Source organism: Scardinius erythrophthalmus (assembly GCF_964197995.2).
Source record: "Scardinius erythrophthalmus genome assembly, chromosome: 6".
NCBI lineage: Eukaryota > Metazoa > Chordata > Actinopteri > Cypriniformes > Leuciscidae > Scardinius > Scardinius erythrophthalmus.
Window position 1 is genome coordinate 11388226 of NC_138226.1, and position 20099 is coordinate 11408324.

At 35.9% G+C, this 20099-nt stretch overlaps 1 protein-coding gene across 2 annotated transcripts in view; it reads left to right on the forward strand.

The window, feature by feature from the left end:
• Positions 1 to 18842, forward strand: part of adcy5 (adenylate cyclase 5) — a 110897-nt gene extending 92055 nt beyond the window's left edge. The window contains exons 9-21 of one of the 2 annotated variants that reach the window (XM_081369611.1): positions 3803 to 3825; positions 6809 to 6968; positions 9583 to 9680; positions 10006 to 10093; positions 11061 to 11177; positions 11464 to 11628; positions 11881 to 12056; positions 12730 to 12750; positions 12942 to 13080; positions 13685 to 13948; positions 14310 to 14514; positions 15028 to 15152; positions 15886 to 18842. In XM_081369611.1, the coding sequence (XP_081225737.1) occupies positions 3803 to 3825; positions 6809 to 6968; positions 9583 to 9680; positions 10006 to 10093; positions 11061 to 11177; positions 11464 to 11628; positions 11881 to 12056; positions 12730 to 12750; positions 12942 to 13080; positions 13685 to 13948; positions 14310 to 14514; positions 15028 to 15152; positions 15886 to 16014 (1710 nt within the window). In that variant the 3' untranslated portion in view covers positions 16015 to 18842. The remainder of the gene's footprint in view (positions 1 to 3802; positions 3826 to 6808; positions 6969 to 9582; positions 9681 to 10005; positions 10094 to 11060; positions 11178 to 11463; positions 11629 to 11880; positions 12057 to 12729; positions 12751 to 12941; positions 13081 to 13684; positions 13949 to 14309; positions 14515 to 15027; positions 15153 to 15885) is intronic. The other variant, XM_081369612.1, reaches the window with a different exon arrangement.
• The last annotated feature ends 1257 nt before the right edge of the window (positions 18843 to 20099 follow it).

Below are 20099 nucleotides of genomic sequence, written 5' to 3' on the forward strand. Positions count from 1 at the left end.
TCTTTTTACGACTGGCGCACTTCAAACTGAGTTTAATAGATGTCTACACTTTTTACAGTCCAAGTTTATGATTTAAAATATTCCCAGTGTTGGGAAGGTTACTTTGGAAATGTAATAGGTTACAAATTCATACATTTATGCAAATTCAAAAAATAGCGCTGCAATTTCAAACAAGAGAACCAGTCAAAAGCATCAGAATAGCATCGCTTTACTAAACGGCCTTTAAATGGCAGGAGGCTTTGTGCACATCAAAAACAGGCAAAGCAACAAATTAATATTATTCAACCTATCCTAGCTTTTTACCGAAAATATTCAGATGCAACCCCCTGTAATCGTTAACATTTTCATAAGTAACTGTAATTTAATAACACTTTTTTTCTCAGTAACTGTAACTGATTACGGTTACATTTATTTTGTAATTAAATTAGGTAACGTCGCTGATTTTCTTTTATTAGATATGAGCCTTTACATGTAACTAGTTACTCCCCAACACTGAATATTCCAACATAAATATGCCACATCCGTTTTGAACATCCACTACTGTCATGAAAAACACTTTCAAAAGTTTTTGGTCAGTAAGTTCTTTAAAAAGCAAGGAGGCATTCAATTCAAGAGTGACAGTAAAGAATTTTTTTATTTATTTCAAATGCTGTTCTTTTAAATACTTAAAAAGTTGTATCACAATTTACTCAAAAATATTAAACAAAACAACTGTTTTCAACCTTAACAATAATAATAAATGTTTCTTGAGCAGCAAATCAGCATATTAGAATGATTTCTGAAGGATCATGTGACAATGAAGACTGGAGTAATGCTGCTGAGTATGGGGTCTCTGTGGAACCAAAGTGGGCGTTTCTAAACTTGTGGGTGTTTTCATACTGTTGGGTGTTTATAAATCATGTAATGAAAATGATGCCCTTCACCCGACCCCACCCCTAAACCCTACCCACACTGTGACATGGGCAAGTTAGGGAACGCTGTCGAAAACGCCCCTCTGTTTATGGCCTCGCCCACTGATCTGGTAACTCCTATTACCATCCTGCAGAGACCTACTTGGAAAATTAAGCTTTGCCATCAAAAACAGTCATTTTAAAATGTAATAATATTTCACGATTACTGTTATTACTGTATTTTTGATCAAATAAATGCAGCCTTGGTGAACAGTAAAGACTTATTTACCGACCCCAAACTTTTGAATGATAGGCAGCATCTTTTGAATGTTTAAAAAAATAAATGGTGTAGTTACAGCATCTATCAGCAGAGGGTAGCAGTAAACCCCTTGGTTTAAGCATCCTGAACAGCATAACTCAGCAACATCGGCTAAATCAGTGGATCTTGCTTTTCGAATATCTGTTTGTCCAACCAACAGCAGATGGGGGGAACCTGTTTGTAATTATTTCTGCAATTGCATTTGGTGGTGATAGTGGCACAGATAATCCTGTACGATATATCCTGCCGGGCTGGCATGTTATTGCCAGATATCTATCCACGCCTACATGAATACTGAGCATTGATGCAGGCAAATAAACATACGGTGTATTCTGATGAGCAGAATATCTGTTTCATAATAACAACAGCACCTATTTTTGTCTGTTGTATTGTCTAGAGGCTTGAGTTGGCCCAGAATGTGTTGATCTGTCCAAGGAGGGAAACAAATGGTGTAACACATCAACATACTGACTGGGTCATAGTCTCTGTCGAGTGAATACATGGAAGCCTGTGTGTGGGAGTGCATCTAATCCTACTGAGACTATACATTTACTGGCTATTATTATGCATCTAGCAACTTGTCCCATGGATGATTTTTACTCCCATAATTTAATGTTTAGTGGTTAGAAATTACCATTAAAACGGTCATTTGATATCTAATGGGAACATTCAGACTGTTCCTTGACCCACATATCTGATGTTTTTATATATATATATATATATATATATATATATATATATATATATATATATATATATATATATATACAGTGCTATGCATAAGTTTAGACACCCATACTAAAGTTGACTAAAAAGAGGAATAAAAAATAATCTTTTGGAAATTGAACTTAATGCCTTAATTTAAAAAATAAGGAAAAATCCAAACTTTAAGGACACCAATTTTCTTTGTGAATGAATAATGTGTCGTAAATAAATAAATATTCTTCCTTCAAATACAGGGTGCATAAGTTTGGACACCCCTATGTTAAATTCCCATAGAGGCAGGCAGATTTTTATTTTTAAAGGCCAGTTACTTCATGGATCCAGGATACTATGCATCCTGATAAAGTTCCCTTGGCTTTTGGAATTAAAATAGCCCCACATCATCACATAGCCTTCACCATACCTTGAGATTGGCATGGTTTTATTTCAGTTAGCCTAATAGCTAGTTTGATTTGCATTGAGAGATGATCTTATGGAAAGTACTCCATGCCAATCTCTAGGTATGGTGAAGGCTATGTGATGATGTGGGGCTATTTTAATTCCAAAGGAATTTAACATAGGGGTGTCCAAACTTATGCACCCTGTATTTTAAGGAAGAACATTTATTTATTTATGATACATTATTCATTCACAAAGAAAATTGGTGTCCTTAAAGGTTGGATTTTTCCTAATTTTTTTAATTAAGGCATTAAGTTCAATTTCCAAAAGATGATTTTTTTATTCCTCTTTTTAGTCAACTTTAGCATGGGTGTCTAAACTTATGCATAGCACTGTGTATGTATGTATATATATATATATATATATATATATATATATATATATATATATTTGTAATATATATGTAATATATATATATATATATATATATATATATATATATATATATATATATATATATATATATATTTGTAATATATATGTAATATATATATATATATATATATATATATATATATATATATATTGTAATATATATGTAATATATATATATATATATATATAAATATATATTTGTGTATATATTTGTATGTGCTGTATATTTTTATGCATATTAGAGAGTTGTCGTTAGCTTAGAAACATAATCTCAAACACTGTTGAAATAGAATGTTGAATGTCTCGTGCTGTTTGTGTAAAGCATTCCAAATCAATGGCAGCTGTCTTTGCAGGCAGTAGGCAGGCTGGTCAGTAAGTTTTGTAACTTTTAATGTTTGTGTGAAATCATAGTTAAAACCCCAAAGGAAAAGACAAAACACAAACCGCTAAAGCACATGTACAACATGTGCCTATTTGGTTTCCTCTCCGTGTTTCCCATGTCCTACCATGATAAATCAATGCCTCGTTAGCCAGCTCTGTTTAATTCTGTTCTCATTGGGGTCTGAATTTTAACTTTTAACCCTAAACAGAATCAGCTCTCAGCTTGATTATACACAATGTCAGTCATCATGTGTTTGGTTAAATCAGTACAGTAATATTTCATCCTTAGTCTCACAGCAGCTCTCGGTGTTACAACATAGTTGCGGAGGTTGTCCATAAATGATTGTCCTAAATATTATTTCTTTTACTCCCCAACCCCTCCCTTCTTTATCCCTTGTAACTGGCACTGGTCTCTTATGTGCTTTATGTGTGGAATGTAGGGACTTGTTTTACAATGGAGTGCTGGGAAAATAATGTTTTGTTTTATATATATATATATATATATATATATATATATATATATATATATATATACTCAAGCACCTTTCTTGCCCTGCTTTTGTTGAAGTTTTCCAGAAGGAGTCACTGTTGTGCTGACTGTACAAATGCAGATATTCTAATGCTCTTTCATTCTGCGTTGATGTATAATGCATTTTCTCTTCCAATTTTGTTGCAGGGATTTGAGGATCCTAAAGACAAGTGAGTATATGGAACACATCTCCCTATCTCTATCCCGCATGCTAATTATTTTATTAATAGATGATTACAGAATTTGTTATATATACACAAATGTTTAAAAGTTTGGGGTCGGTAATATTTTCAAAGAAGCCTCTATTTAACAATTTATTTGAAATGTAATTTTTTTTTTTGCAATAAATGTACCTCATTTTTGATCAATTTAATGCATCCTTGCTGAATAAAAGTATTAATTTCTGTCAAAAATCTTTCTGACCCCAAACTTTTGAATGGTGCATAGATAGCTTTGCTTGTAGAACTATATAAAAAGTAAAACTAATTTCAAAATGACAACAACTCATCAGTTGAAATATATATCAATGAAGCAAGCACTTCAGCAACTAAGCTCGGCTCGGCTGTGTTGGTTATGTTCAGTGTCCTATGCCTGTGTATAATCTGTGCTCTTTGTCAAGTTTTCTATGCTTATTATAGGGGAAAATCTGCCAAATGGATTAAATTATGGTACAAATTGGTAAAAAATGGAGTTAGGTCTACTACAGTTGTTTGTAGTTAAAATACATTTAGTCATTGTTACTGTACAGTTAGTTAGTTACAGTACAAATAAATGGGGGTAAAAACAAAATCACACAAGAGACAGGGGAAGCATTGAAATTTGTAAATGATGTACAGTCCTAGTTTGCAGAAAACTGCTGAGCTGTTGGCACAGATTCCATGCAAGACTTACCGTACATTTTTATATAAAATATATTTTAACACTTTAGTTTAGGGTCCAATTCTCACTATTAACCAGTTGCTTAGCATGCATATTACTAGGATATTGGCTGTTTATCAGGCTTGTGCACAATTCAGAATTGAATTGAGAATGAGTCCTTAATTCCAATTAAATTCTTGAATTTGAATTGAATTTGAATTGATGTCAAAAACAGGATCTAGAATTACAATTCGAATTTGAATTAAAGGAAGCAGAATTGCAATTCAATAAAAATTCAAAGAAATTCATATACATATTTGTATATTTAGATATGATTGCATTATAATATGTGGGGTGGCAGTGGCTCAGTGGTTCATGTAGGTTGTCTACAAACCGAAAGGTTGGTGGTTCAATCCCCGGTTCAGACCAAGTGTCGAGGTTTTCCATGAGCAAGACACCTAACCCCAGACGAGCTGGTTGGCGCCTTGCATGGCTGACGCCGTTGGTGTATGAATGAATGAATGTGAGGCTATGGCGCTTTGGCGGCCATAGGTCTGTGAAAGCGCTATATAAATGCAGTCCATTTACCATTTAGTCACAGAACAAATAATTAAGTTTGATTTATTGTAATTGTAATTTTTTGGAACATGATGGAACATGACTCCATTTCCCAGAATGCTTTACTTTAACCAAGTATTTAAAATGGTTGCTAAACAATTTGAGGTGGACATTTGTTTGAAAGCACAATTTGATGGCCAACACTTACAACTTCACTCTGCACCTGTTGAGAGAATCTTTAGTGTTGCAGGAAAGATATTCAGACCAGAACTGTGCAGACTCAATGAAAAGGAGTTGAGGAGCTATTGAGAATTAGATGCAACAGTGTTGCTCAGTAATTTTTTGCATTGGAATAAATGATAACTTCATTTACAACAACTTTGTGTTTGTGTGATTACTTTGAAATGAAAATTACATTGGAACAAAACTAATTAAACAACACTGAGGGGGTAATTTATTTCAAGAATTTGATCAATATATATTTTAGAACAAAATGTACGCAGGGTTGAGGAGTAAATAGTTATGTGAAATGTAATTTCTGTTATTAAATTAAAAAATTAAAGTAATTGTATTTAGTTGTATTACTGAGGTAAAATGTTTAATTCAACTAGTTACTAATCAACTTAAAACGAAATTGCTTTGCTTTGATAAAGTTATCCAAATAAAGTAATCCAAACCACATTTATAATGGGTTACTAATAACAGTAAGCAATAACATTTACAAAGTAACCTTCCTAACACTGAATGAATGCGAGACTCAACACATTCTTTCTGTTGTGTGACTGTGTGGAATTTCTTTGAATTGCCATGAATTTAATTCCACTTCCTGTCATTCCAATTCAAATTCAATTCAATGTCCTGTGGGGCGGAGTAAATTCAATTCAAATTCCAATTCATGAATTGAATGGAGGCCAATTCTGAAATTCTGAATTTTGCACAAGCCTGCTGTTTATTAGTACTTATAAAACACATATTAATGCTTTATTCTGCATGACCATATTTTATGTCTCTTAATCCTACCCAATACCTAAACTTAACAATTACCTTACTAACTATTAATAAGTTATTAGGAGATTATTGAGGCAAAAGTCATAGTCAATAGTAGTTAATAGTGAGAATTGGACCCTAATCTAAAGTGTGACCAAATATCTTACTAAAATATATATTAAAATGTAAATGTAAACTACCAATGAACTAATCAGCATGTGCACATAGTGTGAGTATTTCCATCGCTTTTACAGTAGTGTTGAAAAGTTTACTTTTAAGACCTGGAATCCTGGCTCTCTTGATGCTTATGCATGCATCGCTGTGCTTGTCTTATTGACTAGTCAGCAGATATCAAAAGGTGTGAGTACAGATATGCAAACCAGTTTGCTTCTATAGGCAATTCATAATCAAACCTTACCTTACAAACCCATTGTCTTTGGTTTATATGATGATTTCCACACTCCTTGCTAGCTTAAGTTTCAAATACTTTAAGTACAGGACCCAGATGTGCTGATGTGATTTAGTAGTTATTGATGACAAGGCCTTGAACTCTTTAGCAGATGATTTGTTCTTTCTCAACGTAATCAACTCAGTTTCACTGACAAAATTGCTAATCATAAACCTTAATTCTGTCATCATTCTTTGTTTTTTGTGGGCCGACACTTCTACTTTTTGGTGGTCTGGTTGTATAGAATTGTAAGAATAAGAGGGGAGGAAGAAGGTGGAAAAACGGTATCTTGTGTTATCTAGACATTTCATTTTCAGAAACACGCAAGAAAACCTGAACCCTGAGGATGAGGTGGACGAATTTCTGGGCCGCGCCATTGATGCTCGGAGCATCGACCGGTTACGGTCCGAACACGTCAAGAAATTTCTGCTGACATTCCGAGAACCTGACCTGGAGAAGAAGGTATGGCTCTCATTTACATGACCAGCTTCAATGATAAGATGAACCTTAGCATTAATTAAAATCGTGCTGTGGTGTTAATCCATTCCACACAATATTTGTGTTCCATGGAATGTGGAAACATTCCAAAATGTTCAAAATATTAATAAATTCTATAGTAGTATACTATAATATAGTATACTATAGTGTATATATACTAATGTATACTACGATATAATATAATAGTACAAAAAAGTAAACTCCAAAAATGACATAAAAGCACCATAATAGTAACCAATATAACTATATATTACACTATATTTCAGGTCTTCTGAAGCTATTTGAAGGTTTATTGTGAAGAACAGGAAAAGAAATGAACATTGTTTACATAGTTGTCCTCTGGAAATCTTTATTACACCTGTTTACCTGTTTATGATTATGTGTTTTTATGCCTGATAAGCTTACACAATTGGTTTTCCGTGCTATATTGGATATAATAGTTTTCAGATCTACCGATTTAAATGCGTCATCAAGCTAAAACGAAATTGCATGACTTGTGAGCATGAACTAACCATTTAACAGATCATAAGTTAATGTTACTGGTAAAGTGTTTCTTCAATTGCATAGCAAAAATAAAGCATAGAGCCAATCAGAAGTGTATTATGTTAGTACTGTTGTGCAGGCGGCCTAAAAGTATTCAGCATAGCTCAAAGATGTGGCACGCTGCTAAGATGAATAGAGGCAATGAAATTCAAGGTCCAGGTTCAGAATGAGTCAGAAACTGACGTCTTCATGCTTCGCTGTGATTTAAGTCATTTTATGGTGTTACCTTCAAAGCATTAGTCACCACTGACCTCCCCTACCTCAAAGACATGCCCAAACTTTTTGTAACTAGAAAGTCTCTGTTTCTTTGTAAAGATGGTGACAAAAGGAAGTCTCTGAGCCTCTGCATTTACGGTCTCTTCCTCCGTCTGCAGTCGCATACACATTGAGCAGGTTGCATGCTGGTCCTCGTACTTCTAGCACTGATTAGATGGCTCTTTCAGAGACTTGCCTCCGGTTTGTAGTGGAGATAATTATTGCTTTTGTTGTCTCTCATTGTCTGGGTCCAGAATGTCTAAGCAATTATCCTTCATAATCTTTTTCTGAAGAAATTCACTTGATGTTATTTTGTTAGATATTTTACATATCTACCGTTTTGTTTTATTTTTAAAAGAAATAAATTATTCTTTTATTTGAAAAGGATGCATTACATTGATCAAAAGTAACAGTAAAGACATTTATAATGTTTCCAAAGATTAATGTTTCAAATAAATGCAATTTTTTTTACGTTTCCACAAAAATATTAAGCAGAACAGCTGTTTTCAACATTAATAAAAATAAATGTTTCTTTACCAGCAAATCAGCGTATTAGAATCATTTCTGAAGGATCATGTGACACTTTAGACTGTAGTAATGATGCTGAAAATTCAGCTTTGGAGTAAATTACATTTTAAATTTTATTAAAATTCAAAACAGCTATTTTAAATTGTAATAATATTTCACAATATTATTGTTATTACTGTATTTTTGGTCGAACAAATGCAGCCTTGGTGAGCATACGAGTTCTATTAAAAATGATTGCTGAACTCAAACTTACCATTTTTTTATTAAACCAAGCAATACTGCAACTTTATTACACAATCAGTTTTTAAATATTTAATATTTTTATTAAAAAGTTCCCTTTGTTGTGGAAAACCTTGAACAATTAGGACATTTTACTGTTGTGATTTCCAGGCTCGGATAAACTTAAAGGGTTAGTTCACCCAAAAATGAAAATTCTGTCAGTAATTACTCACCCTCATGTTGTTCCAACCCCGTAAGACCTTCGTTCATCTTCGGAACACAAATTAAGATATTTTTGATTAAATCTGAGAGTTGTCTCACTCCTCCATAGACTTCTAAGGGACTGAAACTTGCTGGCCCAGAAAAGTTATTAAAGAGATCGTTAATATAGTCCAAGTGACCACAGCGGCTTAATCTTAAGTTTATCAAGCGACGAGAATACTTTTTGCGCAGCGCGTCAGTGTTGCACGTCACCACGTAGGCTCACTATTGGCCGACGCTGGTCATGTGTGTGACGCGCTGCGCAAAAACACTACGTTAACTCACTCGAGGCCCAGAGAGAAGGAAATGAATAGTGGAATAAAGTCGTTATTTTTGTTTTTGTTTTAGCGCACAAAAAGTATTCTCGTCGCTTGATAAACTTAAGATTAAGCCACTGTAGTCACTTGGACTATATTAACGATCTCTTTAATAACTTTTCTGGGCCAGCAAGTTTCAGTCCCTTAGCAGCCTATGGAGGAGTGAGACAGCTCTCAGATTTAATCAAAAATATCTTAATTTGTGTTCTGAAGATGAACGAAGGTCTTACGGGGTTGGAACAACATGAGGGTGAGTAATTACTGACAGCATTTTCATTTTTGGGTGAACTATCCCTTTAAAGTAAATGTATTTTTTTTTCAAATTATACTCTGCTAAAATATTTAAACATGTATTCATACACACCCTTCTGTCAGTTCAACACCCCTTTCACATGCCATTTAAACGGTTTTTCTAACCCCACTCTTTTCTCTCTTCTTTCCTCACCTTCTGTCAGTACTCCAAGCAGGTAGACGCCAGGTTCGGAGCATACGTAGCCTGCGCCTCCCTCGTCTTTTTATTCATCTGCTTCATTCAGATCGTCATTGTGCCACAGTAAGTACACTTCAGTTAAAAACCTGATCCTAGCAAATGTTTTTTAAACCATTCAGACAAACCACAGGCTTAGAGAAGGTTTTGTTTAAATTCGAATGGGAGTGTCACATACACAGAAGCTTTCATTCATTTTGACTTTGTAAAGGTGAAGACAGTTATTACCCGAGCAGCATAAACATTCAAAGCAGGTCTCTCTTCTCCGTCAGACCCTGTTAACTATGACATAAAATAATATTATATACATATATATTATGTTTAAAATGATAAAAAGCTATTTTCTATTTACCTGGTTCCCTCTCTATACCTGTGTGTTGTTGTTTTGCAGCTCCAGGCTGATGATTGGCTTCTATGTGGTGTGCCTGGTCCTCCTGATGGCCGTCATGTTCATCTCAGCCATTTACTCCTGTTTTGGGGTAAGTGAAATATTGGGATTGTACACATGCGATCTAGCCTATACAGTGTTAATGTGTAATATAAAGAAGTTCAGACATAAATAATGATGATAATAATACTATAGAATGTATCTATATAGATATAGTAAATAGTAATTACAAATAATTATATTAGAAATAATAGAGGTCAAACTTAGAGCAACATGCCCTTTTTTTGTCCCTAAAGTGCAGCAGAACACAAAAACAAGCCCTATAAAATAATGCATCTCTTAACGCATCCTTCACAGACCATTTCCTAACACTCTCACAAACACATCATCGCTAAATCCAAGTGTTTATCAACCTTCTCCACTAAAATAACCGGAGCGGGTTTGATTGATATTGGGCTTTTAGCTGCATAACTTTGAGCAGGTCTCCAGAGACAATGAGTCACACAGAACAATAACAGAGACACAATAAAGCGCTGACAGCTCATTTGTGCACACTGAAGTGGAACTGTCACTACACTGCTCCATGGGCGGCTAGGGGCGTCACAGGTCTTTCCTTAGAGATGCTGTGGAATTAGATTCTGAACTTCCTGACCCGTAAAAAGTCTTTCACGCAAGCCTGAATCTCTGCAAACCCACAAGATCCCCACAAGGTCTTTTTTAATTAAAAATATATATATATTTCTTTTTTATTATTTCATTTATTAAAGTTGAATTTTCTGCAGCCATTACTTCAGTCTTCAGTGTCACTTAATCCTACAGAAATCATTGTAATATTGATGAAAAACGTTTCTTGAGCTCCAAATCAGCATGTTGAAAACAGATGTGCTGGTTTGGAAACCACAATTTTTTTTCAAGTAGAAAGTTCAAAACAGCAGCTCTTTTATTTAAAAAAAGAAAGAATAAAAGTTGGTTTTCATCATGTGACGACAAATCGTTTTCAGATACTGTGGCGTTACCTCTAATAAGAAACTCAAATCATGTTTTTTCTCTATTGCCAGTTTTTCCCTGTGCCTCTGCAAACTCTGTCTAAAAGGATTGTTCAGTCCAGACTCAACAGCACCCTGGTGGGAGTTTTTACAATCGTCCTGGTTTTTCTCTCCGCTTTCATTAACATTGTGAGTCCCACGAGTCTTAACCTCAAGATTCAGTGCTTTAATGCCTTTGATATTTAACCATACAGCAATACAACTAACACTTAACCTGTGTCACAATATTTAAAGACTTACAGGACTAGAGGCACCAAACAGAATGGCATTAGTTTTCCAATCATGTATAGTGTTGATAATGGCACAGAAATCACCTGCTTTTAAGTAATTAGCTTCTGACATTGAAAAGTTAGTTAATAACGTGATCTTTAGTGGGTTAATAATGTCACATGTGACATCTTTATCTGTCCTTTAGTTCACCTGCAGTACAGATGATCTGAAGACGTGTTTAGGACAGGAGTTTAACATCACCCCCAGAGATGTGAACGCTTGCCATGTCCGCAGCTCGTTCTTCAACTACTCTCTTGGGTCCCAGGACAGCCTCTGCAACAGCTCGTCACCCACCTGCAATTTCCCAGAGGTGTGGCACTGTTCTCAGATCAGTCCAGTTTTGTAACAGTAGCAATGAGCAGCTCTAAACCAGCTACAGTACCATGTTCCAAAAAACCAGCTGGACGTCTTTCATCTGGATTTTCCTGCAGTGATGTGTCTTTGCATTTATTTTTCAAGGGTCTAATTCTAGGCACTGCTCTGAAATGCTTGTCTTTTGATTGGAATAAGTTGAAGGGAAAGCAAAAGATTAATGTCTGAATGTTTTTCTCTTCCGCTGCAGTACTTCTCATCGTGTGTGCTGCTCAGTTTACTGGCCTGCTCAGTGTTCCTACAGGTCAGCAGTATTGGTAAACTCTTCCTCATGCTCTTCATCGAGATCCTGTATGTGCTTATCATGGAGGTGCCTGAGGTCAGCCTTTTTGACAATGTGGACCTGCTGGTCATGGCCAATGCCATGTGAGTATCTGGATTTTAGCCAAGTAGCACATTTTCTTGGATCAGCATCCTTTCCATCATCATCATCATCATCCTTATCAAAATTATAAAGAATTCTTTTATTTATTTTGCTGTGTTTTAAATGTCGTTTTTTCTTTTTAAAGTATGGACGGTTGTCTCTTCCAAATTTAAGGGACTGCTAAATATTCCCTAGCATTTTTTCTATATCAAAGTTGTAACTGGATATTATATAAGCCATCAATCAACAGTTTGGAGCCGGGAGGATTTTAATGTTTTTGAAATATTTTTTTCCTGTGATGGCAAAGCTGAATTTTTAGCAGCCTAGTGTCACATGATCCTTCAGAAATCATTCTAACGTGCCGATAAGATGCTCAAGTAACATTTCTTATTATCAGTGGTGAACACAGTTGTGCTGTTACTGACTGTTCAAAAGTTTGGGGTCTGTAAGATTAAGTAGGGACCAAGCACAGTATCAATGTTTTTTCATTCAGAAAATGACTGTAATTCAGTCAGCTTTAGCCTACCACTACACAGACCCATGCTAACAGATCCACTATTGATTGTCTGCTTGCTGATTTGGCTTATATCAGTTCTACTGAGTCTATCTGAAGATAAAATGTTGACTGTTATGCTCCATCCATCTGATACATTTGCTTTTTCTTTGTATTCACAGGGAGTATATTAATGGAACAAGGTAAGATAAAACCAGTCAAATAGAAACCCTGATCTGAAAGAAATATCAGTGAGCATGTTTTTTGCATTGCATGCCTATAAAGATTGCACAATAGGAGTAAATCAAGTGTGTGAAAATGTAGCTGCATACTGTTGTGATGTGATTAGATCAGCATGCTCCTGTTGACACTCAGTGCTGTGTGTGTTGTACAGTAGCTGCGGCGACAGTAACATGCGGGTTCCTCTAAAGATCATGACTCCGGTAGTCATCACAGTGTTTGTGCTAGCGCTCTACCTTCATGCACAGCAGGTGGAGTCCACTGCCAGACTGGACTTTCTCTGGAAGTTACAGGTGTGTTTATCTGTGTGTACTTTTGTAATTGGACAGAAAAGCTGTTTATTAAAAAGTGCTGTACCTCCTGTTCCGTCAAATCAATTTGCTGGATGCAGTTTCCCTACTCTTGCTTCTTGTTCTTAATTATTTGCTGTAGCTTACACTACTGTTCAAAAGTTTGGCGTCATTAAGATAAAAAAAAAAAACTACTTTATAATGAAAATAATAAAAAATGCTTCTTGAGCAGCAAATCATATTAGAATGATTTCTGAAGGATTATGTGACACTGAAGACTGGAGTAAAAATTCAGCTTTGCATCACAGGAATAAATGACTTTTTAAAATATATTCAAATAGAAAACGGTTATTTTGCATTGCAATAAAATTTCACTATGTTACTGTTTTTACTTAAATTATTCAATAAATGCAGCCTTGGTGAGCATAAGAGTCTTCTTTCAAAAAACTATTTTGTCCATTTTGCCATACAAATAAAGTCTGATGATGTGAATTCAGCATAGATTCGCCAAGTTATTGCAATCACTTTGGTGCAACAAGATTGCAGTGTTTATCTAATTATTCATCCTTATTCATAGCATCATCCTCTATTTTTATTGTGTTCACAGGCTACAGAGGAGAAAGAGGAGATGGAAGAACTTCAGGCCTACAACCGTCGGCTTCTCCACAACATCTTGCCCAAAGATGTGGCTGCACACTTTCTGGCGCGCGAGCGACGGAACGACGAGCTGTATTATCAGTCGTGCGAATGTGTGGCCGTCATGTTCGCCTCCATCAGCAACTTCTCCGAGTTCTATGTGGAACTGGAGGCCAATAATGAAGGTGTTGAGTGCTTGAGACTGCTCAACGAGATCATCGCTGACTTTGATGAGGTACAGCAATTTTTGACCAACCTCAGGACTTTCAAGATGATTTTACACTACTTTAGAGCGTGATACTGTACATTTGACTAACTTTCAAGTGTTTCTTATTTTAAGCCTTATTTGAAAAAGCTGCAGTTGGTTTTGAAAAGCCTAATTCCCTTGAAAATTATTCATAAAAAATATTAATTTTAATAGTCGGCCTTTGTTTCAAATTAGAATTGTGTGTGTGAAACTGGACCTGCATCTTCAAATCTTCCTAAACTGTGTGCATTCTTAGAAATGTAGACGTTATGTGACTACATTCTTAAATGTAGAATATGCCTTCTCATTCCCACGTGGAAGTCATCATCTCATTTCTCTTTTCTTGCAGATCATTAGTGAGGATCAGTTTCGTCAACTAGAAAAGATCAAAACCATTGGCAGCACCTACATGGCTGCGTCTGGGCTTAATGACTCCACTTATGATAAAGCAGGAAGGTCGCACATTCGCGCTCTAGCCGACTACGCCATGCGCCTCATGGACCAGATGAAGTACATCAATGAGCACTCTTTTAATAACTTCAAAATGAAGATCGGTAAGGATTTGGCTTAGCCACCCTTAATGGAATAACTCACTTAAAAATGAAAATTCTGTCATCATTTACTCACCCTCAAATTGTTTCAAACCTGTATGGATTTCTTTCTTCTGCTGAACACAAAGGAAGATATTTTGAAGAATGTCGGTAAACAAACAGTTGATGTACCCCATTGACTTCCATGGTATTTCTTTTCCTACTATGGAAGTCAATGGTGTTCATCTGGTTACCAACATTCTTCAAAATATCTTCCTTTGTGTTCAGCAGAAGAAAGAAATTCATACAGGTTTGAAACAACTTGAGGGTGAGTAAATGATAACAGAATTTTCATTTTGAAGTGAGCTATTCCTTTAAATAACCAATACGTTTTATCAATCAGCTTCCTAATGTGTATCTTTAATTTTATTAAATTTCCCTTTAAAAAAATGCTACATTCCTGTAGTATTTATATAGTTTCATAGAATGACCCAAGATTTTACTGTTGTAAAATTAAAAAAGCATATTTTCCTGTAGGTCTTAACATGGGTCCCGTCGTGGCTGGTGTCATAGGGGCTCGAAAACCGCAATATGACATATGGGGGAATACTGTGAATGTAGCCAGCCGAATGGACAGCACTGGGGTACCTGAGAGAATACAGGTGAGATGTATTCTTGGTCTCTGTGATTGTCCAGATCAAATTCATAAATATATCCTATGTATACTACTATAGTGTCCGTATTGAAAATGTGCGATTCAGAATCTAAATTAAACTTGGAAATATATACAATTTTAGGATGCTGAAAATGTTGAAACGGCTTCTTGAACAAGAAAACATGTAGGGCGGGACTTGATTTTGTCTATCAGGATGTGATTGGATCATTAGATCAGTGTTGTTTGCTATTGGTCAGTCTCATGTGAGTGACAGGTTGTCCCGCCCTCTTGTCAGTTAGTGCGTAATCAGAGAAGAGATGATACTGCAAGGGGGAGGGGAAGTTATTTTGATTAAAGATTACAAGGGCACATGAATTTTTTTAAAATAATGATGTGCACGGATAAATCATTTATAAAAATACTGCAATATTTCATAAAAAAATAAGAATTGTCAATTTGGATTTCATGGTGACTTTAAACAAAGAAACATGATGTGAAACGAATAAGAAATATTTCATGTTGAGTGCTGCTGTTTTACATTTTTAATTCTAATATTCACTTACATTTTTATGAATAATACAATTTGAAATTAATATATAAATATAATTGGTGAAGAATGCATTTTTGATCATATTCAATGATTTGTTTAATTATTAATGATTAAAAAATGCAAAACTGAAGCATTTTCACTAGTGGGCTCTAATGTTTGGATCTGTGAATCTGTCAACTCTCTGTATCAGGTCACAACTGACCTCTACCAGGTTCTCAGCTCATATAACTACACACTGGAGTACAGAGGCGTTGTGAAGGTGAAGGGCAAAGGAGAAATGGCGACCTACTTCCTAAACGGAGGACCCAACAGCAGTTAACACTCAGCGTCTGACATTCAGAACACTTTTGAGATGATATGATGACAAGACGCTTTGGTCCAGGCCAGCCAGGCTGTTGACGGGCATCCTCCTGGACCAATCACAATAGGATGCGTTTGGAAAGCCAGTCTAAGAGTGGCCTCTTTGCACACTGAGACTTCCTATAGGATTAACGGAGGGCTTTGCCCCCTTTATTTAAGGTATGGAACAGCTCAGAAAGACGTTCAACCTCAGAGACCAAAGAAACAAAGGAATCTCAAGGCATACAAAGCAGTTCTCCCTGTCTTCTATAATTCTTATATTGCTAAGAGAGGACAGATGCACCTGGCTTTGGCTCTCTCAGGTGGCGGGACTGCGATCTTACTCCACCAACTGGTCCTGGCGGCTCCAAATCAAAACTGCATGAAAACACTGATGGATCATATACACATAAAACATGTGTTTTACAGGTATATACTTCAGTGTATGTAAAGACTAAAGAGTTCTGTTCATACGGTCCTGTTGTGTGGCGATATCGCAATAGATAGAGATATCACAGTGAGCTTATATATGGTAGAAGGCCATAGTGAGCACAGCAGCTTTACAAACCCTTTATGGTTCCCCGAACTTTGCTGCAGCGACTGTGGTTGTTACTGGTAAGGGAGCTAGTGTTGACAGTGTTACCTCTGAGCGATCTAGAGTTGAGAACGAAGCCCCGTTCACGCCGCCCGCAACTTGAAACGACCCAAAGTCATTCGTTTTCAGTGCCGGGTTGTGGCCAGGTCCAACAATGCAACTGTAGTTGAGAATCAGCTCGACTGAAGTTTGTCTGCAATTTTATGTGTCTCTTATACCATGCGCAGGGACAGTATTAAATACTGATGCGTATTATATGAAAATTAAGTGTGTGTGAGCCCAAATAGCCTAGCGTTTGTGCTTTTCGGTACAGATAAATGGCTGTCCACAATGCTAGAGCACACACTGATTCTCGTTCATCTTTAATATGATGCATGATTGATTTGATGTCATCATGGGATGAGATGGAACAAAAAAGAACCAGTGTGTAACAATGTAACAAGAAAGTTTCTGGTGGCATGAACGTGGCTTGAGACTTCAACTTTGTGTTCCAAACAAACTTACATTCACGAAACTGCACACACACACACTTGTCTACACTGAAGACACCATTAATGGCCAAATGTGGCTGTTTTTGTATTTGTAACATTTTATATTTTGACTCTAAAAGCCAAACTGTCAGAGCTATTTTAGATGCTATATTTTGTACATTAATATATTTAAATAATGTCTATAAACACCAATGTGTATTTAGATATTTATATCTATATAATGGAACGCTACAGTCCTGCACATTTCAACAGGAGGGAGAGGTAATTTGCTAATTATCAGTCAACCTTTTTTGTCGCTGCATCCATTTAAATAAAATCAGTAGCTAGCCTTGTAACCAAGTAAGGAGAGTAGGTTTGGCCTTTCTCCAAAAAGGGTTTCTGTATCCTTTCAAGTGCACTACAATGTAATTATGAGCAGAAAATGGATTTGTAGGACACGAAATGACAAGTGAGTGTTTCAGAACAGCCACAGTCGTTTAAAGCTTGGCAAACACATCTGCAAATATTGATTTTAGCCTTGTGTTTATGGTGCGTGAGACAACGAGTTTGGATCCTTTAGGGATGTTTCCGTTATGCCACAAATATTCACCATTTATGCACTGCAGCTCGACCAGCATTCCCTTCCCTCTCAGTGTGATGGTACGACCCAATGAATGTCCATTTTCTCCAATGAGGCCTTTGTATGTGAAGAATTTGAGTTTGTACACAAACATTTAGGGTAGTCCATAAAAAGTTTTTCTTTTCTTTATTTTTTTTCTTTGCCGGTGTAAGATCTTAAGTCCATACAGAGGATTATGATAAAGTGTAATCTGCATTTCCTTGAAAGTGTTATGAAACCGTAACTATATTTGGTCATGTTCTAGTTTCTCACAACTTGGACTCAGCTGGGCTTCCAGAGTCACTTCAGTCTTTATTTCCCACAAGAAAATCAGTGCCACTTTCTTGCCAGCAAATTTAAAATAAAATATATGGTTGAATGTTTTTGTATTTAATTTCATCGTGATACATGTATAGTATGGCCTTTAAATGACGATACGGGTGCCATATGAATTCCTAAGTTAAAGGTGAAGTGTGTAATTTTTCCACAGTTAGCGGCACAACTGAATTGGACACGCCCCCAATCTGCCATTGGTTAAGACAATAAGTTAGTCCTGCCCGTAAACTCACGCCATTGGTTGAGCCAGTGTTGCTGTGTCGGGATTCTCACAGCGTTTTGACAACGCAACAGAAGAGAGTTTTAATCTTATCACTTAACTTCTGAATGGCTTACTTGTAGGTATTATATCTGCATTTTGGGAGGAGTGAATATTTTAACATTAAAAAATTACAAACTTCAGCTTTAATTCACCTGTGTTTGCCATCCAAATGAAAGCACTGAGATAAGAGATGTCAAGTAAATACCACATTTCTGTCCTGCTGAGTACTGGCATTTACTATTCCAGTGGAGCTTCATCTTGGGTTGCTTGTATGCCATGTCAAAACTCAATGCTGTATTTTTTGTTGTTTTTTACATCCAATTAAACTATTATAACATTAAACTCATTCTGAAACCATTTAATTATGATTATTACAATTATTATGTTTGCAAAGCAGCACTCTATTTAAATTAGGTTATTGTGTGAATCGTAGTGTCTTATTTATTTTCTCTGTGGATTTTTTTTTTGTCCACTCAAGCTCAAAAGACAGACTCCAATATAATAAAGTAAGTAAATGGAGAGACATGAACTTAAAAAAAAAAAAAATTAAACATTGAAATTGTAACAGACGATTTGTTACCTGACACGTTATTATAATATTTGCATACTAAATTGTTTTTGGCCCTTTCTTTTGACATCTAATTTCAGATGATTGTGGACGTCAGCAAGACGGTTGTTGTTATGCTAAAGGTAAAGTGGCACCATACCTAACTTAAGCATAATTAATTTTCCGCCTCGTGCCAATATGTTTGTGGCCTTATTTTTCAACGCGGAAGTTTTTTTTTTTGTGTGTGAATGTTTGAGACTTCCGATTTATTAGCCGAATAACTGAATACTAAGTGCCGTAAACGGTATTTTGTTTGCGCTACAAACAAGCTTTTTTGTATTTAAGGCAATACATTCAAATAATATGGTAAGAAATACTAGTTTGCAATATCAAGCAGCATAACGAGCTGTTTTGTACAGCTAAAAATAACTGTAAGGTAATGGCACCGGAAGCCAGACGTACCGTATTAACATTACAAATGGCCGCGCCCGCGCTTAATTTAACTAAAAAATAAAGTGGATTATATCGATTATATTACCGTTTTTGGACAAAAATAACATTTGGGATGTCACATTAAATGCCCAGAGGGTGGCAGCAGTGCGCTTTCAGTGCCCATCTAGTAGCCATATATAATTAATTCGTGCTTCACTTGCCTTCAATGTCAATGTGCCAATGTTTCTGTAAGAAAACGTGTGCAGCTCTCATTGTACAGGTTATGCTTTAACCACATTATGTTAGTTTTATAACAATCTGCACCTTTTTTTTTTCTTTCCATTATTCCTGTTTTTGAACCTCAAACACAGAGCCGTTTTCAGAGTATTCATAAACAAAATGTGTCCAGAAATACTAGAACAAAGAACAGAAACCCCACATGTTTTTTTGGTCACCCAAGCATGTAATAATTCACATAATTTCAGTACACTTTCCCCACTGGCATACCTGACCTTTCTTATCTTAATAATGTGCCTGTGAAATAGCCACGTTTGAGTTCACTTGAATTTAGTCTGCATGTGTCCGATCTGGTCAGTTTGACTGAGCAAAAGCTGTTTTATGAAGCATTAAAGAAAGGCCATTGTGCTGGGCGTGGGACTGGCATTTCATTGACATTAAAAACAGTCTAATGGCCAACTGGTTTGGGTTTAATCCAGCAGTCAAAAGGTTAGAAAGACCTGAGGCGAAGCACAATGTCTTAAAAATCAAAGAAACAAAAACTCAAACCATTTCTCACCCTGATGA